Here is a 27,564-nt window from a genome sequence, read left to right on the forward strand (position 1 = left end):
TGTCTATTGAAGGTAGGACTTTGGTAATGAAATTTCCTCCATATATTCTATGTTGATTAGAAATTGTTGGTATTGAAAATGGGCACAATCGATTCTATCGAAATGGTAATCCTTCCGATGCACAGTGGCGCCTGTAGAACAAAATATTCAAAATATATTGAATAAATCTATTTTACAGTCCAACGATTTTAAATATACTTCTTATTACAATCAGAATTTTGATTCAGAAGATATAGGCCTAAAAAAAGATAATTTTTAGGTAATTTGGTACGCTTTCAGATACAGTATCACGAACACTAGGTAACGGATCGTCATTATTTTTGATTCTTTTCATAGATCTATAGAATAAAAAGAAATTGTACTGTTTACTTTGTATTTGACTAGGTAAATAGATATTGTTACGAAATTGTACTTGAATTCAAATATAACGATTTTAACGGCCGATTTAAAAGTACACAGAGAAAACAGATTCGTGATAGCAACCGAATTTGTTGCCAATCGAATGATTCTATCTTAGTGACCGAATTTTACAGTTGTGACTACAATATTTTGTAAGGGATAACTAAAGATAGGTTTCCTCAACTGAAATTCTTCTTTATCAACTGACTTTCTGTTGTTAGAACTGAAAAATTCTATGTGTGCAACCGAATTATTCGATTGGCAACAAATTCGGTTGCTATCACGAATCTGTTTTCTCTGTGTAGCATAATGCTTTCAAATAACAGTGCTGTAAAACTGTAACATATCTGTGGGCATTATTAAATAAAAGCTTTCAGTTGAGTTGATCGTAAGTTGGCAACGCTGTATTCGATTTCGAATATTGTAGAAAGTACACCACAAATGGCGTATGTATTAGAAACCTCTAGACAGTTAAAGAGAAATCTAGAGTGCAGATGTCAGTGTTATAAATAGTAGCAGAGGTTGCAGTCGTTAGTGAGTCTATCAGATACGCTTTTCGAATAAACATCATCTAAGTGACTTAAAGTGTGTTGTGTTTTTCAAGTAAATTCGTGTACATTATAAATTGTGTCTGTAATTCTGAGAATTTATAAACGTGTATAAAAAACATTGAGTGGCTATTTAATTCTGTTGTTGTTGTACATTTTAAAGAAATAAAGAGTTGTTACAATTTTCAAACTATTAAACGGCTTTTATTTGCAATCAAAAGTATCCGGTTTATTTAAAGGAAATAAACCAGCGTTTTGAAAAGGTTAAAACGTAACAATATTTTTCCATAAATTTCAACTTTCCTAACCCAAAAGTAGGCACCTAAAAGAACCCTTTTCAAACACTCATATCATATGACTTTTAAATTTTTTGATTATCACATTTTGTTCAAAAATCTGTGCGACGCATGGTGGCTCAGAAATTAATTTCATCGGCCAAAAGTCCAACTTTTTGTTAACAGCGATTTCAAAAATTTTAATGCCATTCAATAGTAAACACATTGAAACTAAAGTAGCCAAAAAATTTGATAAAAATATTAGCAATTTTGTTCGTGCTATGCTGTTAAAGTCAAATATTTTATGTTATTTTATAATAACATAAAATATTGTAAATTTGGTCAGAAGTAAATCATCATTAATCGAAAACTATTATCGATAATTGATTTTATTTGTGTTATGTTGGTAGGATAATAGTCTTTAGGAGCTGGTATGATGTGTCACTGTACCGCTTACACCTGCTTACACCTGTGTTATTAAATTTTTTCTCACGTATTATATTTTAGTCAAATTTTAATTTCTGTGGAATAAAAGTCCTTAGGGTTAAAAGGGGTTAAACAAATTTTATTACCAGGCTAAAGTGTCCTCTTTAAGTCCATATATACTTGTTGACCAGTTTTGACCTGTTGTTTTCTCATTTGAATGAAATTACTACCACATTTTTTTCTTCACCTTAGTGAGAAAGGTATATATGTATGAGTTTGTCATTCCGTTTGTAATTTCTACATTTTTCATTTCCGACCCTATAAAGTATATACATATATTCTGGATCCTTAGACGAGTCGATTAAGCCATGTCCGTCTGTCTGTCTGTTGAAATCAACTTTCCGAAGCCCCAAAATAACTTATATACACGATTCATACATCAATATCTTCCGGCTCAGTTGCTATTTAAAATCGAGAAAATCGGTCCAAACATGGCTGAGATATAAGGAAAAACCCAGGACAAACCCTCGATTTGTTACCTACTTTTTTACCTATATCTAGATTACTAAGTCATTAATATAGACAATATGGATAGATATTTTAAAGACCTTTGCAATGACGTATATAAGACCATAGTAAGTTGGACCTACAATGGGTCAAAATCGGAAAAAATATTTTTTAACCCGAATTTTTTCACCAAGATTTTTTTTTCGCTAAATTTAAAAAAAAAATCAAAAAAAAAATTTTTAAAAATTAAAAATATTTAAAAAAAAAATTAAATTTAAAAAAACAATTCGAAAAAATTTTTTTTCCAAAAAATTTAAAAACAACTTTGGAAAAAAAATAAATTTTGTTTACTTAAAAATATTTAAAATTTGTATTTTGAAGTACATATAAATTGGTGAAGGGTATATAAGATTCGGCACAGCCGAATATAACTCTCTTACTTGTTATTTTTGAAGATATTGCGATAAAATTTGGTACATGCATTTTTTTCGGCCTGAGGACGAAGCCTATTGAAACTGGCTGTAATCGGTCCATTATTTTACATAGCAACCATACAAATGTTCTCCCGAAATTGGACTTTATCGGTCGTAAATGGCTAATTTATATAGATATCCACACAAATTTTACTCCAAATAAGTAATTTTATGATTATCGGTCCATAATTAGTCATAGCTCCCATATAAGGCCCGCTTCCAAAAATCACTTTAACGAGCATAAATCTCTTAAAACTATAGGTATAAACATAAAATTCAACAGAAATAAACTTCATATAGACATAGATCACACAGCCTAATTTCATGGCGATCGGTCCATAATTACTCATAGCTCCCATATAACTCCCGCTTCCGAAAATCACTTTAACGAGCATAAATCTCTTAAAAATGTTTTCATAAACATAAAATTCAACAGAAATAACTTCCATATAGATATAAATCACATGACCTAATTTCAGGGCGATAGGTCCATAATTAGTCATAGCTCCCATATAATTCCCTCTTCCGAAAATCATTCACGAAAATAAATTATAGTGTAGGGTATTATTTGGTCGAGCTTGACCGAACATACTTCCTTACTTGTTTTTATCAGCTTACAACTTTTTTATAAGTAAAGCTGATGCAAAAAATAAATAAAAAATCGCATTTTCATACTGAATGCTATAAAAAATTAAAAGTTCAACTTTAGCTTTAAATTTCTCAACAACTGCTGAACCGATTTTAATGAAATTAAAACTGGAGAAAAATCTAAGAAGATATCTGTCCATTAGAAGTTTATAAAATATCTATATCGGTTCAAAAGTTAAAGAGTTTTGGAAGATGAAAAACGATAATGAGCCACTGTGCGCCATTACTTTATTGACTGACAAACTTTGGTCTTCTTTGGGTCGAATCAAACAGAAAAACCAACTTATTTTATTGCTATTTAGTCTCTGGTGTTTTGTGGTGGATCCACGTTTCATCCACGGTTACGAAACGGCACACTGATTCGTCCATAATGCGGTTGAACACCACCAAACAATCCTGCGAAACAAAACGCTTTCTCATACCCAAGTTATCATTCAAAATTTAAACCACTGAGCCATGTGAGTTGCCTATGGCATCCACAATCTCTCTCACTTTCAATCTTGGATCGGCCAAAATCGTATCGTGAATTTTTTCAATTGCTTCGGGTGTAGAAACCTCAACTGGGGTCCACAACGTTCGGCATCATCAGTAAACCAAATGTTTACCATTGAAATTAATGGTGGAGAGTTTCCATAGTATATATCAAGCTTAGCTTTTATTTGGGTTTTTTTCTGCAAAAATAATGATTAATGAGCACACGAAATTCACTTTTTTCCAATTTCTCCTCATGTCACGAGGTAGTCTGCTATCAATGGCTGTCAAACGCAAACTAAATTATGCAGCTTATTCAAATTTTGACAAGAGTCAACTAAAAAAAAACTGTCAACAGCTCCGGGAAATTCAAAATGTCTCGGACTTATTGACTGAAACCAAGGAACAATTCTAGAGGGAATAAAGTTCAAAAGTTGTAAATTATTTTTATTGAGCAGTCTAATACCAGCTGGTCTACTTTTTACATTCATTTCCTTATAAACTAAAATATATTTATTTTTTAAAATATTTCTTCTTCAATTGCTTAAGGACATTCCAGCATAAGGAAAGAAAACTTAAGGAAAACCTCTTGAAAGAGACCACAAAGTTTTTATTTGTATATATGAATACCAACTAGAATGAAAACCAATATAAGAACAAAAAAATATTGATAATATTCACACAACAAATTAAAGAAAGAAGAATTTCATTTGTGTGCAAATGTTGGATTATTTGAAAACAACAAAAAAATTCTGTGGCAATTTCTTTAAAATGTTTTATTTTTATTTCCATTTAACTTTAAAAATATGTATGGATGTGTGTGGAGTATAAGACATTTGTATGAAAAATATTTTCAACAATAATTTAAATTTAGTTGCCCAGAGAGTTGACAACTTAAGTTCAAAGTTTATTGAACTCACATAAATAAGTTGGCTATGAAATCAATATGTTAAATATGTTTTTAATTGTTTTTCTTTTTAATGTATGAATTCTGCAAAAAAAAAAAAAAAAAACATTTAAATTACTTTGCTTAGAAAGTTTCAAATTTAATTGAGCATAGTACAAATGAACTTTTGAATTTTAAATGTCAAAGGTCACCATAACAAATTTGTTTAAAATATTAAATAATATTAGTATTGATTTGGAATTAAAAATATGAACATTTTTAGAACTTGTTGCAAAATATCTAGTTCTAGAACGAATATAAACGGAAACCCTTCAGATTCTTTGATAACATACATACATAGAGATATCGCAACTACTTCTAGAATCCATTCTGAAGAACAATATTTTAATTCTTAAAACATTCTATATAGTTTAAATGGAACTAGTTACACATTACTTCCACATTGTTAGTTACACATAGCTGCAAAAGATTTGAAATAATTAATTTATTGAACATTAGTTTAAACCATAGAGAAACATAGAGCGGAAACTAAAAAAAAACTCAAACAAAAATATTACTCAAAATAATCACACATACGAGTGTTGTTTTTGTTTTTACATAGTTTTTTCAACTAATACATTCTCACCACATAGTTTTCTGACAACTGAGTTAGGCCTTTGACAGGAGAGTTTCCGCTCTATGTATATTCTTTATGGTTTAAACGACAAAGTTTTTTTTATGTTTCGAAAATATTGAATTTTGCCAACAAAGCGTCATATGCAGGAAGTTCTACTTTAATTCGAAATAAAGTGCAATAACGGTTGCTCACCAAAGCTTATGGAGAATGTATTCCATCGGTTTCAAAGTGCGTGAGATGGTATGTTCCTATGAGAAGTGATGATTTTGACACGGAAGACAAAGATCGCCCAAAGATTCGAACCCAAAAAAGTTTGAAGACTAAGAATTGGAGGCATGACTCCATGAAGATTGTTGTAAAACTCAACAAGAGCTTGCAAGATCATTAGGAGCTTACTCAAGCAGTAATTTGAAAATGTTTGTGATCAATAGGTTTCATCTAAAAGCAGGGAAATTGGATACCATACGAATTGATTTTGGATGTACGAAATGATGGTTGAACGATATAAAAGAAAATCTTTGCTGCACCAAAGCATTACTTGCGATGAAAAATGGAACCATTACGATAACCTGAAGTGTAAGAGATCATAAGTGAAGCCCGGCCAACCAATCGAATCGACACCAAAGCCAAATATCCATGGCACCACCAGTGCGTCAGAATCATGTAAAATTTGTACATGATTTTTTTTTTTTGTCTCCCATCCGATTTAAAAAATTTTTATATTTTAAATAAATTCGAGTCCATTTGGTACTTTTGGACCAAATGGATGCGAATTTATTTTGTTAGTTATTATATAATAGAAGATTTTTGCTGTTTTTTGGGCAAAAAGGTGACTTAACTCTTTTTGATTAAAAAATAAAATTTTCTTTAAGAACATATAACAGTTTTCTGTTTTTCTGTAAGTTATCTTTATGGAGAATATTTTTTGGTATAAAATCATATCACATTTTTCGAATATATCGCCTCTACGATCCTCGGAATTTGACCTATTTTTTTATCAAAATTTTAACTTTGGGTCACATGTTTTAAAATCCCAAAACTGGGATCAGAAAATGGATAGCAGCATTGGAAACCTTGATGTGTTTCCTATTTATCCTTGAAATATTTTCACAGCCCCGAAGGAAACGTGGGCAAAATTGTAAAAAATACCATTTTTGGAATTTTCGCTCCAATTTTTGAGAATTTTCGGGATTCCGTTTGACCACTCCGTTATTTAGAATGACAAATTTAAAAAAATTTTCATTGAGTTTTGTTAATAAATAAAGATTTTATTTGTTGAGTTTCCAAAAATAAAATTTGTATCAAAATTTTAATAGGATTGCAAATATTAGGAACCATTTGATTCACATTTATTGGCTTTATTCGTTCTGGGACTCAAAAGATGAGCAGTTTTTTTGGCTCTGAATCCATATGTTGCCAGAAAAATCATAGCAAACAATGGCCAATACTTTGAATAAATGTATATTGAAAAAAAAATTGGAATATAAAATGTAATTATTTAATATTTAACAAAGATTTTTTACACCACTTTATTTGTAATTTTATAAAACAATCAAAAACTAGTTCTAAATATTACACTTTCGAATAAAAAACAATAGTGGTATATTAATAGGGATTCTGGCGTGTTTGAGAGGAATTTTTTATTCCCAAATGGCAGAGAAGGCAGCGAAAATTTTTATGAGGAATATTGAAGAACATTTTCTGAAACTAAGACATCGACAATTTGATGACGAGGAATTTTTGGCAGATAAACAAGTTCTGTTACGTAGAACTAGTTACCCAGGTGACGATTTGAAGCACAAATCAGAGATTAGATAACTGGTTCTATAATTACACTCTGCTACAAAATGACAGTTTTTGTCAGAACTTGAAAAGCCACCTAATGGAGGTTGTAGGCCTAGGTGAGGACATACTAAAACCGTTTTCAAAGATTTTGAAACACCCTCAAAATTTTGAGATATTTTGAAAAAACTGTTTTAGGGTAGGTCGTAGTACTTTAATACCTCTAACTCACACATTTTTCGACCGATTTCAAAATTTTAAACAACTATAGTTAGGTAAAGAATTAAGCTTTCGTAAAATGTATGTATAAGATCTATATTCCTATTAATTGTGTAAGTTTTTATAAATAGTTTGGCATTCTTTTTTATTTTTTTCCTAATTTTTCAAATTCAACAATAGTTATTTTAATTTCTGTCTATGAACCCCTATTTTTTTGCACAGTATTTTATAGGCAATTTTATGTAGATAAAAACGAGATATTAGTTGTTAAAATCGGTTTATACTTGCAAAAGTTATTAAACTTTTTCGAAAAAAGTTCCATAAAATTTACCTTGTAAATTAAAAATTGTAGAACAATTTTTTTTTGTATAGTTTTTTGTTTTTTTATTCATATGGGCTGGAGGAGAAAATACTAAAAATGGTGTTATTGAAAAGTTGAATAACTTTTACAATTTTCATCCGATTTGAAGAATTAAAACGATGGTTTGTTGAGAACTAAATTTCCTTAATACATTGATATAAATTTGTATAAGCTTCCATATCAAAATAAGCAATGAAAAGCGATTTAAATCAAAAAAGTTGATAAATTTTGTTTTTCTTTTAGATATTCTTAACAAAAACAATAGTTATAACTAACAAATGTATCAAAAAATGCACTCCATTTTAAAGAGTGATCAGTTTTCTTTTTAACCCTGTTTAAAAATTTAAAGTCGGACAGAGACTGACTGAGTTACAGATCGATAAGTTCACGGACATAACTGAAAACGGTTTTTTCAGAATAACTTTTGAATTTGAGGGTGTTTTGGAAATTTTTTGACACAATTTCTAATATACTCAGCAACCCCTATAACCTACGCTAGGTCGTTTTCCAAGTTTTTTTCCATTGTAGCACCGTGTTATTAGTCACAACGCCAAACTAGATACGTCCTAGAACTAGTTGTGGAACTAATAAAGTTTTTCATATGACTATTAAAAAAAAACTGACAAATCCGTTCTTGTGAAACACTTGGCACTCAGTTCTGACACTTTAGAGAAGCTAACAATTTAACGTCCATTTTTTTTTACATATTGATTTTATCTACTTCAAAATTGAAGATTTAGCTTTACTTTCAGAAAGTTTAAACGAAGCCTTGTATTTTAATTTTCTCTACCCTGCACTGAACACAAAATCATTGAAATTGATGTGCCACTTGTTTTTTGTGAAACATTGCTAACGTTTTTCCAAGTTTTCCTTTTTTTTCTCATCGACAAAAAAAATCATAAACAAAGGACATTTTCATGCGAAAACCATGGCTTATCAATTGAAGACCAACCAAACCCTACCCAAACAAACACTTTTTCTTCTATGTATTCCTTTTTAACAAAATACGAAAAGGAAAATAATACTCTTATAGATTTTTTTCGATTTGTTACTTTTATTGAAATGTTTACCACAAAAGATTTCTTTTCTGTTATTTTCTAGATTTACAGTATAATTTTGTTTTGAGTTTCTCCCATAAACTATCATGTTCTGTTTTGTGTTTCTTTATTTGCAGCCCGATTTAAGCGCACAGAAGAAACGTAAACGTCTTCGGTTACGTATTGGTAAATTTTCAAATGGTAAAAAGAATGTGGCCACAACACTGGGTCTGGTCGAGGGCAATTCAACAAACACAGTTAATACGGTTGAAGTGGAGGATACAGAGTTCAGCAGCAGTAATATGGATAGTAAAAGTCGTGCTGGCATTGAAGTGACTAACATCAATTTAAATAATACCGAAGAGGTAAAGTATCTCCAATTACCATACAGATAATCTTTAAGTAAATAGTAAGAGTTTTGTACAAACATACATACATGTAGGAAAGATATGATGGTTATGTATCCTGCAGACCTTGGAACTAGAGACACAACTCAGCTGCTACCTACAAATACCCACCAAACTTTTAAAGGGAAATTTAACATGCCCGTCTCATTGCTAGAATGTTTCGAAAATCTATTTTTAATGTAGAGTTTTGTTCAAGTACTTTTGTAAATTTACCCAAGGTATATTTTGAGTAGGGTAACAAAAACACAATTTCTTGAGAGTCAATGTAATGTACATACATATGTATGTATATCAAGCCTGTTCAAAACCATACGTGTTTATAAGTGTGTGACGATTTAATTTTACGAATCCGATTACCGTCCTTTCTTCTTTGTAACCTGTACAAAGACAAAAATATCAAGATGAACAACAACAACAACAACTCTAGTTAACCCAATGGAGAAAAATAAAATTCGAAACGAAAAATTGAATTTGATTCTTTCGTTTTTCATCCCAAACTAATTGGCATAATGAGGGGTTGTATTTATGCGCATTAAACATGTCATGTTGTAATGGAATTCTATATGAGAAAATTATTTCAAACCTGTTCAAATACAAGGCAATTGCGAATAATTTTATTTGCAGCTCTCATTTTATTGCCTTAGTTGTTATTTTTTGTATTTTTTTTTTCGTTCGTAAAATGTTCCATAAATATGTAAAAAATATTGAAGTTCATTTTCAATTTGTTTTAATATCTTTACTGATTGTCGGGCTTAATTTGAAAGCAATTTGTTAATATTGCTATGCTTGGGATAATTTCAATATCCGTAGATTAAATATTAATTTACAAGGGTTGACCGAACTTAAATGTTTTTTATGTATATAAGTGTGTATTAATGTTGTTCAATTACATTTACAACATCTGATATTACATTTAAAGAATACACACAGAAAACATTTTCATAATACAATCTTTATGACCGAATTTACCAATTGTGTCTGGAAAATTTTAGATGGGATGACAAATATTTAATTGCTTCAATTCATCTTTATTGTGTCTTATTTTTTCCCATAACTTGTTTTTAGTACTGAACCGATTTTGGTCCACACACTAACCCATATTAGATATAACCGTCAAAAATTTGACTTTTTTAATTTTACCTAAATTAATTTTTAATCTAAAACTATTTTTTTTAGATTTTCGAAATTTCGTTTAAAAATTTAAAATTTTGGATTTGAAATTTTATGATTTTTTTGGTGTTATGTTATAATAGTTTAACGATGTCAGAAAATGTTTATATTTTATATTTCAAAATCTATGGTTAAATGAAAATCAAAAACTATTAAATTAATTCAATATTGATACTTCGAATAAAATATGCAACCTCTAAACGTTTTCCGATTTCGCTAAAATGTTCAGCATTTGGGTTTTAACTGAGAACTATACCTTGGGAGCACCGAAACATTTTGTACTCCTACACTCATAATGTGTTATATATTTAACGATCACAAAAGAACAAAAATCATTGTCATTTATGCAACTTTCTTTTATGTAGCTTCTAAATATTCAAAAACTATAATTTTTGCTGCCATTTTAACACTTTAAATCAAAAAATACAAAAACTATTTCATAACAAAGGATTGTAAAAGGCAAAATAAAGGCCGAATCTTATATTTTTATAAAGAGCTGTCTTTCATCATTTTAATAAAATTTACGGTGAAACATGTAACATATTTTCGATTTTTAGGGCAACATTATTTGAAAAGAACACGTTATAAGCTCAAAAAAAATTTTTTTTCAGAAAAGAACACAAAGGATTGTAAAAGGCAGAATAAAGGCCGAATCTTATATACCCTTAACCAAATTATTCTTTAAAATATAAATGTAAAATATTTTTAGGTAAACAAAATTTAAAAAAAAAAATGTTAAATTTTTTTTTCAAAATTACACTGTCCAACAAATTGAGACTTTTTGATTGGAACAGAATAGCGATTCCATAATTCTAAAAGGGCATGTTGAGCAGATAATTTTTTGTAGAATAAACTTATAGTCCACCTTGTCGGAATTTTTTTTTACAGTGAGTCAAAGTTTTCATTTTTTGATCGAAGGGAACAGTATACTAACTGAAAAAAATGTTGTAAGTTAATGTCTAAGAGAATTCTTATTGTCAGAGTTATATTGTGGATTTTTATGGGGATCATTTTTGTGGAAGATCTTAACCCTTTAGCTCCTCTCTTTAGGGGTCAATTTGACCCTTTTTTCGAGAAAATTAAAAAAAAGTCCTTTCAAAAAGGACATTTAAGGATTAAAATATTCGACGAAAATGTTTGCCGGAAAATTTCTGTGGGGGTCACCAAAGATACCAAAGATGTAGATAAAGCACTTTACGCTTAATTAGCAAAATTGCACGCCACCTTGGGTCTCACATTTTTAAAAAAAAAATCGCCAAAAATCTATTTATAATCCGAATGAGCTGATATTTAAAATATAAATAGCCCTAGAGAAGATCTACAAAAATATATATACATATGTAGATTATCACTTTTAGGTCAAGAGTTATTTAGATTTATTTATTTACTTTTTTTAATTTTGTTCGATCTTTTTTTAGTTTTATAGATATGTCAGGCCTACGGTGTTTCGAAGTTGTTTTTTTTAAATATCACCTATATTTGCGATAAAATTTCGAATACTATAAAAATAACTTGCTAACAGTTATGTCGTCCCTATAAAAAGTTACACGCATCCAAAGTTGGAACATGTAAAAATTGCCGTATTTTTTACGTTTTTTCAAAAAACACATTTTGCATGGAAATAAAATTATGAAAAAAATGTTTGTTAAAAAATATTTTTCCCGATTTTGACCAATTGTAGTCCAACTTACTATGGCCTTATCGTTGCAAAGGACTTTGAAATATCTATCATTAGATATCCATATTATCTATATTAGTTATTTAGTAATTTAGATATAGATAAAAAATAGGGCAAAAATCGATGTTCTCCAGGTTTTTTCCTTATATCTCAGCTATTTGTGGGCCGATTTTCTCGATCTATAGCGGATATATTGATGCATGAATAATTTATAAAAGTTGTTTGGGAGCTAAGGAAAGTGGATTTCAACATACAGACTGTGGCTATACCCACTCCGCTATCTATAACGATCCAGATATATATGGGGGATTTCACGTCAAGTGAACCTACTTTTAAAATCGATGTCTTCCGATCGGGATGAAATTTGCACCAAGGTTTGACCTATTGGATAGTAATTCGGACACAATTTTCAACAAGATCGGTCAAGAACTCTCGGAGTTAGAGTGGTTCAAAATTTGACATTTTGGCCAAACATGTGATTTTTCTCATCCATGTAACTTATTACTATTGTTCTTAGCAAAATGTGTCCCAAATAGTTTAGATAGCTATTTCTTCAATCTTTCGAAAAAAATATTTAAAAAAAAAATAAAAAAATTTTAATATTTTTTTTCCGAAATCAAAAACTTTTTTGATTTTTTTTTTCAAAATGGGCCCTTTTTTCTTAAAATAAAGCTTAGATATTTTCCTTGAGGACCTATTTGGTCGCTTAGTGGGATGTTCGATATCTATCAAAATAAATATTTTGTAACTCAAGACATACAATTTTTGTGTTAAAACATTTATTTTGATACTATCCCAACTTCTTAAAGGAATGGACCTAAGCTTTCATTTGAGCAAAAAAAAAATTTAAAAAAAAAATTGGAAAAAAGTTCTATTTTGCCCAAAAAAATCAAAAATTGTATATCTTGAGTTACAAAACATTTATTTTGCTATATATCCCACTCGCATCCCACTAAGCAACCAAATAAGTCTTACAGGAAAAGACCCAAGCTTTCTTTTGAGCGAAAAAAAAAATTAAAAAAGGGCCCACTTTAAAAAAGTAAAATTTGGTAAAAAAAATGTAAAGAATTGCATATTTTGAGTTACAAAACATTTATTTTGATAGGTATCCCACTTGCATTCCACTAAGCGACTAAATAGGTCTTCAAGGAAAATATCTGAGCTTTCTGTTGAGCAAAAAAAAATTAAAAAGAGGGCCCATTTGGAAAAAAAAAAACTCGACAAAGTTTTTGATTTTGCAACAAAAAAATTTCGTGTCTGGCCGCATATTCGTTCAATGCTTGCATCGAATCAGTTACATTCGATACAGGTTCCTGTTGATGATCTGGATAGATAGGCCATTTTGCTCCCACCAAATACAGAGCATTATCTTAGCGCCATGGATATTTGGCTTTGGTGTCGATTCTGCTGGTTGGCCGGGCTTCACATTCGATATTTTACACTTCAGGTTATCCTAATGGATCCATTTTTCATCGGCAGTAGCGATTCCGTGCGAAATTTTTCAAGTTCTCTCGGCTTCAATTCGTATGATACATAATTTTCCTGGTTTTGGATGAATCCTGCTGCTCGCAAACATTTTGAAATTTCTGCTTACATTGAAACCGATCAAACACATTCACCATAAGCTTTGGTTAGCAATCGGTGTGCTTCAGCGTCATTTTCTTCTAATTAAAGAAGTAAAGCAAAACTTCCCGCACATCACACTTTGTTAGCACAAAATTCAACATTTTCGTAGCAAAAAAAAAACTTTGTTGTTTTCACCATAATGTTCAATAACTAAGTGAGAATAAATGACGTATAAGTTATTAAAAACAAAAACCGTGTTCAAAAGATACGCCACCTATTGTAAATCCCGCATTTTTAAATCTTGCAAAACCAATAACTTTATTGGAGATTGTCTTACATTTTGGTTCATAACTCTGGTTCTACATGACCGATTTTGTTTATTTTCAATACCAAACATTTCTGATCATCAAAGAATATTTGGAATAAAATGTATTCCCTTAATCTCTTCCACAGAGGCCTTTCGTACCTTCAACAGACGGATGGACCTAGCTAGATAGTCTTAGATTTTTACAAGGACCCAGAATATTTTGTAAGTCCAATGTAAATATAAAAAAAAACTTATATTCTTATTGCAAAAGTTCTCATCTTCGAGAAAGATTGTGTGTCAATGCGATACTTTAAACAGTTTTACATCAAAATTTAACTAAAACAAGATTAAAAATTACTTCATTTAACTTTAAATGTTTCCCTAAGTTTCAAAAAATTAAATATAATAAGAACGCTGAATAACTATATAATAGCCCAGTAAAATTAAAAGAAAGCCATAAACCTTCATGTTGCCACAAGATTAGCTCACAAAATATTTGCTTAAAATTAGCTTTATGCCCAATGTTTTCATAGATGGCTATTAACTTCTAACCTCTAAACTGTCATTAAATACGGCTAGAGTAACCGTCAAAATTTCCAGCCTTTTGTTTATGTCACTTTCTTGTGTAAGAAAATTAATGCTTTGGCCTGGCGTTAAATTAAAAAGACATCCTTTTAATCATAAAACTCGTTGCCAGGAGAAAAAAAAATAATAATTAATAGTAGTGGAAATCTAACTTTGAAAAGTTTCGTTGTTGATTTAAAAAAAAGGTCATAAAAATGAAATATAATAAAGAAATACCAACAAATTGAACATAAAATTCACCTGACATTTATGGTTAATTTATATGTGCAAAATATGTTATTTTAAGCTAAATTAAATAAACGAAATGAAATGAAAATAAAATAAAACAGCTGAATGTAATGATATTTTACGGCCAATGACAAGAGTGGCAAGTTGTGAAAAACAGTAAATACACGAACACTCTTGAATATTCCAGCATTCGAACCACCTACCACAACTAAAACCCCCAAAATATATAGCAGCAAGTACATCAAAGTCCGCTTAACGAAATGTGTGCCTCCAATAATTCCAGTTGATACGAACGAGTACGACATAATTCCCTTTTTTTTCTCTCTCTCCTGCTGGCCAATAATTCTTCTGGTTGAGTGATGGAGCTGTGCAATGCTGCCTACCCGCCCGACAGCCTTTGGTTTATTTTTATGATATTTTTTATATTTTTTTGGTTGGTCATAAATTTGCAACTTAATTTTTATGACACAACCAGAAATTGCGTAAAGACTTTTTTCTCATTCAGTTTCATTTTCATTTTCGATTTCAATTCATTGTTTCACATTTTTTTACGATTATAAACATCAATTCACTTCAATGCATGACAAAACGATACAGAACGAAAGGACGAAAGGGAGAGGAATGGGAATACGAATGCGAATGCTGAGTGAAGGCAGCATGTGACAGATGGTGGCAATCACTTCATATTTAGACCATAAAAAAGCAACAACTTAAAATAAGTTATATCAAAAATTAAAACAAAAGAAAATAACTCAAAATGGAAAATAAATGTGAGGTATAAAAAGTACGTTTTTTTGGTATTAAAAAAAAAATGAAAAACAAACAAATAAATAAACTGAACGTATCAGCATTAAATTTGAAATCATACAGAGGCTATCAAATTATATGCTGGCTGTCATAACCAAAGTTGCTTTAAAAAAAAAAGTTTCAATGAAAACTGGAATCGCTTTTGTATATAAATATACAAAAGTCAGTAACATGACTCTAAAGCAAAATAAAGAAATTTTCAAAAATTAAACATGACTAAGGAAATTGTATAGCTGAGTTAAAGCTTCTATTTTTTTAAAAAACATGCAAGGATGCAAGGCCTTAGGTACCTCGGCTATGAGCACAATTGAACATGATCCCAATTTTCTGTTCCGATTTCAAATATTCAAACATATATAGAATCTATTCTTTCAGGTCCATAACACATATCTTTACTAGATAATCTCATTTTAAACTTAAAATTTTTCCACGTACAGTAGGGGAAATAAATCTGTAATTTCCAAATACAGATTTATTTAATAATAAAATATTATTCTGATATAGAAGTTTATGTGGGGGTAGGGTCAATTATGGACTGATCCTTACAAAAGTTGGTAGAAAGATTTAGGTTCCTAAAAGACTAATTTTATCTCGATAATAATTACACTATGCAACAAATGAAGACTTTTGGAAAAACACAAGATCATGACAGTATAGGTTCGACTCTACTATCAAAGGGTAGTAAAACCCTATACTCAGTTTGTCCATTTTGGTGACCGATTTTTTTATGATCCCCCAAAGTTTCTGAAAATCAGTGGGGCCCCTAAAAAGGGTATCATCAGTTTTTGGTTAACAGCTAATTCACACTTTGTGATACGGCTTAACTTTATATGGCAATAATATAGCTAAGAGTCCGCCAAATAAATTTTGTTAAAATTTTTTTCCAAAAAATTGCTTTTTCGTGCACTTTTGTTGAAAAAATATAGGAAGAATAATTTTTTTTTTCCTTTTTTTAAAATAACTTCCAGGGACTCCTAATTTTAAATAACAATAGTTAGCAAAGTTGTCGAACCTATATAGTTATGATCGTGTGTTTTTTCACTGTTGCACTGTGTTATAATGAGGCAAGTATGAATGTTTCAGCGAAATTAGAACTAATTTGTGCCTTATTTGTTGAAAATTTCATTAAGCTATGTAGCTCCTTTCGTTTGTGTCCTATTGTGTTTTCAACAGAAAGACAGCATATCTAGATCTTCTTATCTTGTAAATCTGCGACAAATATTTTGATTTCTTATAAAAGGAATGACAAAATCATATTTTTTGATGGTGGGTATACAAATCGACTAACATTTGTATACCCTACACTACCATACAATTACCAAAACAAGTTTGAAGACCTCCAAGAATTGGAGGCATTACTCCATGAAGATTATTGTAAGACTCAATAAGAGCTTCCTAAATAATTGGGAGTAACTCAAGAAGCAGTGAATTGAAGCCGAGATAACTTGAAAGACGACTGTGCTTGTCCAAAATGATGCTTGAACTCTATAAAAGATAATAATTTTTACACCAAATCATTTCTTGCGATGAAAAATTCATCCATTACAATAACGGGAAGTGTAAGAGATCGTATGTGAAGCCCGTCCAATAAGCCGAATCGACACCAAAGTCAAATATAAATTACGCTAAGGTAATTCTCTGTATTTGGTAGGAATAAAGTTTCCTATCTAGGTGTGAATATCCGAATCTGTACCGACAGTAAGCCTGCTATAAAATCCCTATCTGGCGTCTACTCGTCATCCAAATTGGTACATGAATGCCGGGTATCTCTTAACGAGATGGCGAGACATTCTAACCTGGAATTATTATGGGTGCCTGGTCAATCTGGTGTATCTGGCAATGCTATTGCAGATGAACTGGCCAAAAGAGACTCACGTCTATAAGCTGATGAGATCGATCATTTGGTCGGTTTACCGCTTTAATGCTGTAAGTCAATCATACAGCGTAAATTATTTGAGTCTGCTCAGCTCAGATGGTTTAATCTGACAAATTCGATATCAAAAAAATCGATATCAAAACTCACATGGCCAGTTTTTGACTATCATAGGTCAATGTCCCTCACAGGGCTACCTCGGGCTAGGCTACGAGCTCTCATATCAGTGCTCACGGGGCATTGCTTGATAGGTGCGCATGCTAGGAGACTGAATACTCCATTTAATGACATCTGTAGGAGTTGCCATGATGAGGACAAGGATGAGACGCTTGAACATCTCCTCTGTCTCTGCCCTGCCCTAGCAGAGGTTCGGACTGCGACAATAGGTAGTCCATTCTTGCACGGTCTAGAGGACCTATCTACTCTGGATGTCAGAAGGATAGATTCGTTCATTCGTGCGTCAGGTTGGTTCGGCATTGAAGGTCCACATTTATTTTAAAATATCATTTGTATTGATGATAAAATTCTAAATATAATAAAATAAACTTCTTAACAGTTATCTCGTCTCTATAAAAAGTCACACGCATCCAAAATTGGCAAATGTTAAAAGGGCCGTACTTTTTACGTTTTTTCCCAAAAAATATCATAAATTTTTTCTTTTGTAGAAAAAAATTTCTTTGGGACTATATAAAAATGTTATATGATCCAGAAAGAGAACTTAATGCAAAAGTATGTAAAGTAGAATTTGGTTCCCCTAAGGGGACCTAGTCCCCACCAGCCCATATGGCCAATTTTAAACCAAAAATTTAGGTTTGATTAAAAAATTCTAAAAAGTCAAAGCACCGATCCTCAACAAACCTCCATACTTATATAACCCTATATGTTTCTTAAATATTTACAAAGGTTTTTTACTATCACACGGTAAATAACTTCACAGTAGGCACTTTTCTAAAAAAAATCAGTTTTTGGTACATATTTTCCCCGTTTTAGAAATTTCGGTATTTAGAAATAAAAAATCTCAAAAGTTAAAATACCATTGATTTAGAAACACTTGGATCTACATTAGTACCAAATTTAGTTGTGATATCTTTAACCGTTAAAATATTACATTAATTCAAATTTTATATTTTTCTTCGTGGAAAATCATCATATTATATTTTTTTAGTTTTTAAAGTAAATAACATCCGAAAAATTCATAAAATTTTTTATTTTTACTAAAATATCAATCTCCTACTCCTAGTGTTTTCACCAATACCAAATATTTAAATATTAAGCTTATAATTACTCTTCAGATGCTGCACAACCCTTGCCCCATTTGAAAAATTTGTACGTTTTTTCATACATTGCATGCAAAGAAGAAATTTGTATGGGGGGGGGGTTCAAGGAGAAATAAAGGACAAATTTCAATGTGTTATCTGTAATATATTTAACGAAAATGTCAAAATATATTTGAAAACAAGTAAGAAAGTATGATCGGTCAAGCCCGACCATATAATACCCTACACTAAGTGAAAGAGCAAAAACATTTTTCTTTTAAAATTTCAATAATTTATATTTTTGAGTGATTTTCGGAAGTGGGCCTTATATGAGGGCTATGACCAATTATGGACCGATTACCATGAAATTAGGTAGTGTGATTTATGTCTATATGAAAGTTTACTATGTTGAATTTTGTGAGTATTCCAACATTTTTAAGCGATTTATGAAAGTTGAAGTGATTTTCGGAAGCGGGTCTATATGGGAGCTATGACTAATTATGGAACGATCGCAACAAAATTTGGTTACACGAATTTTGTATATATAAAACTTATTTGGAGCGAAATTTGTGAAGATACATATATAAATTAAACATTTATGACCGATAAAGACTAATTTCGGAAGGTCATTTGTTTGGGGGCTAGGTGAAATAATGGACCGATTTCAGGCAGTTTCAATAGGCTTGGTCCTTGGGGCGAAAAAATATTATGTACCAAGTTTGATCGAAATATCTTTAAAATTGCGACCTGTACTCTGCGCCAGCCAGCCAACTAACGGACATCGTTTAATCGACGCAGAAAGTGATTCTAATTCGATCCGTATACTTTAAGGTGGGTGTTAGACTAATATTTTTGGGCGTTATAAACATCTGCACAAACGCATAATACCCTCCCCACTATGGTGGTGTAGGGTATAAATATAAAATTTTTTTAATGTTGTCTGACATTTTGGTCATTATTCTATTCTACTACACCATTTCCAATTGTATTTCGGAAATTTCTAATTATATTTCAGAAAATTCCCATTGAATTTCAGAAATTTCCAATTATATTTCAGAAATTTCAAAATATATTTCAGAATTTTCTAATTGAATTTCAGAATTTTCCATTTATATTTCAGAAATTTCTAATTGTATTTCAGAAATTTCCAATTGTATTTCTGAAATTTCCATTTGCATTTCAGAATTTCTAAATTACACTTAAAAAGTTTCTAATTTTATTTCAGAATTTTCCAATTGTAAATCCTGTCAGCCCTTTGAAAACAATGTTTATTACATTTTTTTAACAGGACCTTCTTTTTTGTAGGTGTAATAAACTCCTTAAACATACGATGTTCATAATTCACCATTTAGCCAACAAAAAACATTTTTGTTATTTATTTACTGTAAGAAATTTGAGCAAGTGCTTAACAGCATAAAGTATTTTTGGGATCAAAAAAATATAAAAATAAATTAATTCTGCAGGTGAACGGACAGATAAATGTAAGCTGTCACTATTATAAAATATATATGTATGTAGATTCTAACAAAATAAAAGTAGATACATGTTTTGTATTTGTAGCGAATTAAACGCCTACATATTTACTTCTAAGACACCAACCAGTATTATCTACATCTGCACATGTCTCCACATTTCACCTGAAACTTTCATACACCAGCAGCAAAAGGTAGTAAAAAGACTGAAAATAGGGACCTTTTGAACAGAACATTTTATCCAGCGTTAAATTAACTTAATATGCACGTTTATGTTAATTCAAATGTTTAGACCATTTCTTCTATCTTTCTTTTGGTTGGTTTTTATTATTTTAGTTTGGCTTAAAACATTCTCTACACATTCTTATTCCTTTTTTTATATTTTTGCCTTAACAGTTTCTTAATGTTTTAGTCTATAAACTTGTATATGTTTTTGATACACTCCATGGAACACAAGATATTTTTATGTACTGAAAGATTCTGCCAAAATTTGTTTAAATATTTTTTTTTTGTGTTTTGTGCAAGTACACATACCTTGGCTATGAATGAGTTTCTGGATATATTTAGTTCTTTCTTCTTTATTTATATATTTTTTTATATCTTGAGTTAAAGTCTAAAGCAGTAGTGTAACAGGACACTGTGTCAGCTGAAGTAGTCCTGAAAGTTTATTATAAAATATTTAACAACAGAATTTTTATGATGAAATATTTAAATAAAAAAATATTTCAGAAAATATGTACAACAGGAATTAGTAGTAGACATTTGTTTTTATAATTTGTTTCTTTCTTTATTGTGTAACGAAAATCTAAAGTAGTATGTGCAATACATTTTAGGCCACATACTTGTTTATTCAATGTAGAAAATAGAATAATTATAGGAAAATTTTAATTTTTATACCCTCCACCACCATAGTGGGGAGGGTATTATGCGTTTGTGCAGATGTTTGTAACGCCCAAAAATATTAGTCTAACACCCACCTTAAAGTATACCGATCGACTTAGAATCACTTTCTGAGTCGATTAAACGATGTCCGTCCGTCCGTCTGGTTGGCTGGCTGGCTGGCTGGCTGGCTGGCTGGCTTTCCATGTAAACCTTGTGCGCAGAGTACAGGTCGCAATTTTGAAGATATTTCGATCAAATTTGGTACATGGACCAAGCCTATTGAAACTGGCTGAAATCGGTCCATTATTTCACCTAGCCCCCATACAAATGTCCCCTCGAAATTGGACTTTATCGGTCATAAATGTTTAATTTATCTATGTATCTACACAAATTTCGCTCCAAATAAGTTTTATATATACAAAATTCATGTCACCAAATTTTGTTACGATCGGTCCATAATTAGTCATAACTCCCATATAGACCCGCATCCGAAAATCACTTTAACGTGCATAAATTGCTTAAAAATGTTGGTATACACACAAAATTCAACATAGTTAACTTTAATATAGACATAAATCACACGACCTAATTTTATGGTGATCGGTCAATAATTGGTCATAGCCCCCATATAAGGCCCACTTCCGAAAATCACTCAAAAATATAAATTATTGAAATTTTAAAAGAAAAATATAAAAATAGCAGATGTTTATAATTAAAGTATACCGATCGACTTGTAATCACTTTCTGAGTCGATTAAACGATGTCCGTCCGTCTGTCCATGTAAACCTTGTGCGCAAAGTACAGGTCGCAATTTTGAAGATATTTCAATAAAATTTAGTACATGTAATTTTTTCTGCCCAAGGACCAAGCGTATTGAAACTGGTTGAAATCGGTCCATTATTTCACCTAGCCCCCATACAAATGTCCTCCCGAAATTGGACTTCATCGGTCATAAATGTTTAATTTATAAAGGTATCTACACAAATTTCGCTCCAAATAAGTTTTATATATACAAAATTCATGTCACCAAATTTTGTTACGATCGGTCCATAATTAGTCATAGCTCCCATATAGACCCGCTTCCCAAAATCACTTTAACGTGCATAAATCGCTTAAAAATGTTGGTAAACTCACGAAATTCAACATAGTAAACTTTCATATAGACATAAATCACACGACCTAATTTCATGGTGATCGGTCAATAATTGGTCATAGCCCCCATATAAGGCCCACTTCCGAAAATCACTCAAAAATATAAATTATTGAAATTTTAAAAGAAAAATATTTTTTTTTTACTTAGTGTAGGGTATTATATTGTAGGGCTTGCCGACCATACTTTCTTACTTGTTTTTTAACAAGTCAATGCTTCTGACTTAGTCACATTAAAATATAAAAAAGTGGAATATTTTTTAAGGACGAAGTTTTAAAGTGGCATATTTTTGAATCTAATTGAGATATTGACTTGATTGTAAGACCAAAAACTAATTTATCTAAACAAAAAAAATAGTTCGGAATAAATGTGGATTAAATTGTTCCTAATGCTTGCAATCCTATTAAAATTTTGATACAAATTTTATTTGTAGAAACTAAATAAAATCTTTCAGCCTATCTACAAAAGCCTTAAAGTCGATTTTATGTCCATAAAGATGTCTATTATTTTAAATTTCAAATATAATTTAAAATGTTGGCTGACTTCATAAACGCAGTAATGCTAAGCAATTATAAGGCAAAGCAATAATTTGTGACATTCATGAACGCATAAATGTTTTATAAAGAATCATAAATAAAAACAGTTCACAAATTTGGCAGGTGTTGCGCATTGAATGAATAATTGATACAATAATGAACTTGCGACATTGCGAAAACAAAATCTATTCCGTTTATGAACACTATGGATTGCAGTGTTGCTTTGCAAAATGCGTTTATGAAGTCAGCCGTTGTTTTATTATTTCAAAAAAAAACTTTTTGTTTAATTTTTTAAATTTCTTTTTTTTTTAAAAAAAGTTTTGAAGCTTTTTCAATATAAACCAAAGTTCTATTTTAAAATAAAGTCGACTTTAACAAAAATTAACTTTAACATTTCTTTCATAGTTAGGATGTTTATTTATTAACAAAACTCAATGAAAATTTCAACTTTTTTTAAACTTGTCATTCTAAATAATAAAGTGTTAAAAAATGTGTCAAAAGGTCAAACGGAATCCCACAATTCCTTAAAATTGGAGCGAAAATCCCAAAAATTGTATTTTTACAATTTTGCCCATAGGGTCCACATTTCTTTCGGGGCTGGGAAAATACTTTGGGTATAAATAGGAAACACATCAAGGTTTCCAAAGCTGCTTTCCGTTTTCTGATCCCAGCTTTGGGATTTTAGAATATGTGGCAAAAAGTTTAAATAGGTCAAATTCCGAAGAGCGTAGGGGCGACATATTCGAAAAATAGAAATTTTGTTTGTGCCAAAATGTTCTACGTTTTTTTTAAAAAAAGAGTTGAGTCACATTTTCGCCCAAAAAACAACAAAAATCTACTACTTTTTGAATTTTTAAATTGAAACCCGTTTATTTTTGGATCCATAATTGGATCCGTTTATTTTTGGATCCATATTGCTCTGGAATATTGTATATATTATTGATAATATAGCCTAACTAACTAACTAACGAAAACAATATTTTTAAAAAAGCGGACAAGGTATGGCAAAATTTTAAAATTTCAATTCTGAAATGCCTATAGCTGGGTAATTATAATAGATAAACAAAACAGCACACGCAAGACCTAGCCGAGCGCTTTCGAAAAATATAAAAATCTCAGAAATCGGATGGAAACAAAAAATTACACGTGTTTAAAAAATTTACATGTCGAAGGTACCCTGCTTCGAGCCCTCGTAGCACCGCCATTGGAGAATTTATAGGACCCATTTTAATAACTTAAACTTGAAAACTCCTCGGTTACGCCTACGTCAAATTTTATCCCAGTTAAGAAATGCCACTTCTATTTCCAAAAAATGTTGATTCTGCCCCACTGTGCATTGTTAGCTATGACCAAGAACGAATCAAGCCAATTTCGAACACTCTGTTCTGAAGCGTATCCCACAGAGAAACAAATAATAGTCGAACGGTGCAATTTCACGATTATTAATAGCTACAATTGGCCGAGTATTGTCATGATTGGATATTACGGTTTCATGTCCGGCCCCTTATTCTGGGCATTTTTTGGCAAATTCTCACTTCAAACGAATCAGTTGCGTTCGGTACTGGTTCACAGTGATGGTCTGGTCAGATTTTAGCAGCTCTTAACAGATCAGGACCCTTTTTCTCCCACCAAATACAGAGAATTACCTTAGCGCCATGGATATTTGGCTTTGGTGTCGATTCAAGTTCTCTCGGCTTCAATTCGTATGGTTCTCAATTTTCCTGCTTTTGGATGAACCCGTTTTGAAATTGCTGCTTAATAGTTTCCAATGATTTTGAAAGCTTTTTTTGAAAGTTTGACAATAATCTGGATGGAGGAGTAATGGCTCCAAATCTGGGTCTTGATCTTTGTTTTCCATGTCAAAATCACCACTTCTGAACCGTATAAACGATCTCTCGCACCGATGGAACACATTCACCATAAGCTTTGGTATTACATTTTTGTGATTCAGCAGCATTTGATTTCAAATTAAACAAGTAAAGCTAAACTTCCCGCATATGACGCTTTGTTGACACAAAATTTAACATTTTCGAATCTAGCTCTGTTGAAAACACGATAGTGCCCAAACGAATGGTGCTAGCAGGCACCTCCCTGTTGATAACATTTGTTTCATATTGAATATGAGCTATATTGTTCCATGATTTCACGTAGCCTCCATACAAATGTCCCCCCCGAAATACTGTTTGATCAGCCACAAATATGTGATTATGCGGAAATGGTTGTCAGTGCCAACAAATACATACTTTTACAAATAAGATATTTTCTCTGTATGGACCTATCACTGACAAGAAGACAAACACAATTTAACAATTTTAAATCTAATTATTTAAACAATATACATACTTCCTTCTATATTAGCAATATTTCGTTTTAAATAAATTCAAACAATTATCACCAGCTGTTGAAATAAATATTTCTGGTTGCCACAACGGGTGGTGCTACTAACTAGAACTTATCAATTTGTTTAGAAATTTGGTATTGAAAAAACTGTTGAAAAATATATATTTTTTACAGATAACTCTTGTTAACAGTAAAATACTAATTTATATGTCAGAAACACAAATCAAAAACCCTTAAAATTTGTTAACAACCCAAAAAATGTAAAGAAAACAACACAAAGTTCGAACACAAAATCCCAGCATACAGAAAATTCTCTTGTACACAAACTTGGAAAACTGAAAGAACAAAAGTTAGGGTGCCACATAGTTACAGCAACAGGCCACAGGTCTTAAAATAAAATAGCTTCATTTTAATTCAATTAAAATTTTGTAAATGTTTGTTCTAGAACCCACAGTTAATAAGAAAAAGGACGAAACTATATTTGTTATACACTAGCTCTGAACAGAGTTTGGTACAAAAGTAAAAATTATAGCAGTAAGTCTCTATTATTTCTGTCCATCCACCAGATTTATTTCAAATGTTCCCTTTAAACTGTTAAATTTCTGAAAATCTCCAATTTCACTCCAACACCAGTTCACAGAAAATTGTTTTATTTTATATGTATGACTACACTTCAATCTAACAGCATGTGCTGGCACAAATCTCGGGTTTTGTTGATATTTTTTCTATATTTTTTTTAAATCAAACACAAAGTTTTCTATACTCACAGCTTTCTGTTGTACATTTTACGTTTCAACGAATTTTGAACCTTAAAAATGTTTTTAACAGGACTTTATCTACCATTTGGTAGTTTTTTCTCACTCTTAATTCTTTGTTCGATTACACAAGAAAGTTACAAAGACTTTATATGCTATTGTTTGTCTGTTGGCATTTATTAACTAATTTATTGTTAAAGCTACAACATGTTGGTGAGACTGTCACAGCAGTAGGGCAAAGAAGGTGACAAAAGTTTTTCCGTTTTTTTTTTGCTTTGCTATTCAGCTCATTGAATTAAATTGATATTTTAAGTCAACATCTTTATAAGCTTCTGCTTTTATCGATACACTTTATGTGTGAGAAATTCAAAAATAAACAAAAAAAAAAACTTTAAACAATTTAATATAGTTCTCAGCAACAGCGAAAAAGGTAAAATACTTTAGAGTTTGAAGTTTAGCAAACTATTTACCATATAGGTTAAACTGTACTATGTATAGAATGTAGTTGAGTAATCCATATCAAGATGAGGATAAAACATTAAAGCTTGCAGTGTTTTACCTTTTTCGAGGTTATGCTGAAAGAATATTTCATTAATGATGTCAGTATCTCAAATGAGCTTTTTGGAAAACATACATATTTACATATACAATATCGCTGTGTGTAATTTTTTAAGTCATGAAAATATAACCGTATACACCAGTACGTGATAAAAGACCAAAAAAAAAGACCCCTGTCTCCCAGTTTTGCCCAATGTAATCGACTTTCTTTATGGGCCCCCAAAGATTTGGGGCCTCGGTGTCATTTTTGCAAAAAATTTATCATTTTCTCAGGCTCATATCTTCCAAAAAGTTTGGAATTTTGATTTAATCTCTAAGGCAAAGTTGTAGCCCTTGTCATAAAGAACAAAAATTATGAACATATAAAATCAAAAAAAATTCATCTTCAAGATCAAAATCGCAAAAAACTTTAAAAAAATCTAAATAAATTTGTTTAAAGCTGCCTAAAAGTATGCTTTAGTTTATAATAATTTAATAGTTTACAATAGTCTTACAAACTTAATTTGAGCTACCTAAACGGTGTTAAGAATCATTCCTAGGAAGTTCATATGTTCTAAAAAGTTGTTTATTGAGATCTTAGGTACATTTTTGTAGTTGACTGTTTCCTTGAATTTTGAACGGTTTGCTACCTATGGACCTGAACATGGGAAAAAAGTCGAATATTTTAAAGTTGTTTGTGATTTTGATCTTGAAGAAGCATTTTTTTTTTATTTTATATTCACAAGTTTTGTTCTTTATGACAAGGGCTACAACTTTGCCTAAGAGAGTAAATAAAAATTACGAACTGTTTGCAAGATTTGAGTTTGAGAAAATTATCACTTTTTTTTCACAAAATTACCAAATTTTTGGGGGCCCATAAACAAAAAGTGCATGACTTTGGGCAAAACTGGGACACACGGGTCTTTTTTTTGCGTCTTTTATCACGTAATTGTGTCCGTATATGGTAATATTTTTTCGTGTTGCACTGTGTATGTAAGGATATGCCGAATATAACGATTAAGGTGGCAATTATATTGGACTTTTTAAATTTTTGATGCTACAAAGGTCTAAAGACTAAAGAGATAAATTTTTGGGTAACGGATTTGTTAATATATAAAATTGCCTCATATGAAGTGAGATCAATCCACAGCAGACCCTCCAGGCTCCATTACATCCAGAAAAATACATATTCGAATCTTATTTCTTTTAGAATAAAACCGGAGCTCGCTGGAGATCATTACCGCACCATGATCAATGATATTTTGTTTCAAAATATGGATGACATTGATACGGGCGAGAGGTGATTTTAATAGCAAGACCCTTAGTGTCATCCGTTGACTGCAACC

General features: G+C 30.9%; 1 protein-coding gene across 1 annotated transcript in view; it reads left to right on the forward strand.

Annotated features, from left to right (window-relative positions):
* The first annotated feature begins 5,477 nt into the window (after positions 1 to 5,477).
* LOC135961449 (5-hydroxytryptamine receptor 2A-like) overlaps positions 5,478 to 27,564 on the forward strand; it is a 56,549-nt gene continuing 34,462 nt past the window's right edge. The window contains exons 1-2 of the mRNA XM_065512949.1: positions 5,478 to 5,510; positions 8,807 to 9,034. Of these exons, the coding sequence (XP_065369021.1) occupies positions 5,478 to 5,510; positions 8,807 to 9,034 (261 nt within the window). The remainder of the gene's footprint in view (positions 5,511 to 8,806; positions 9,035 to 27,564) is intronic.

This window comes from Calliphora vicina, chromosome 5 (assembly GCF_958450345.1).
Source record: "Calliphora vicina chromosome 5, idCalVici1.1, whole genome shotgun sequence".
Taxonomy (NCBI): domain Eukaryota; kingdom Metazoa; phylum Arthropoda; class Insecta; order Diptera; family Calliphoridae; genus Calliphora; species Calliphora vicina.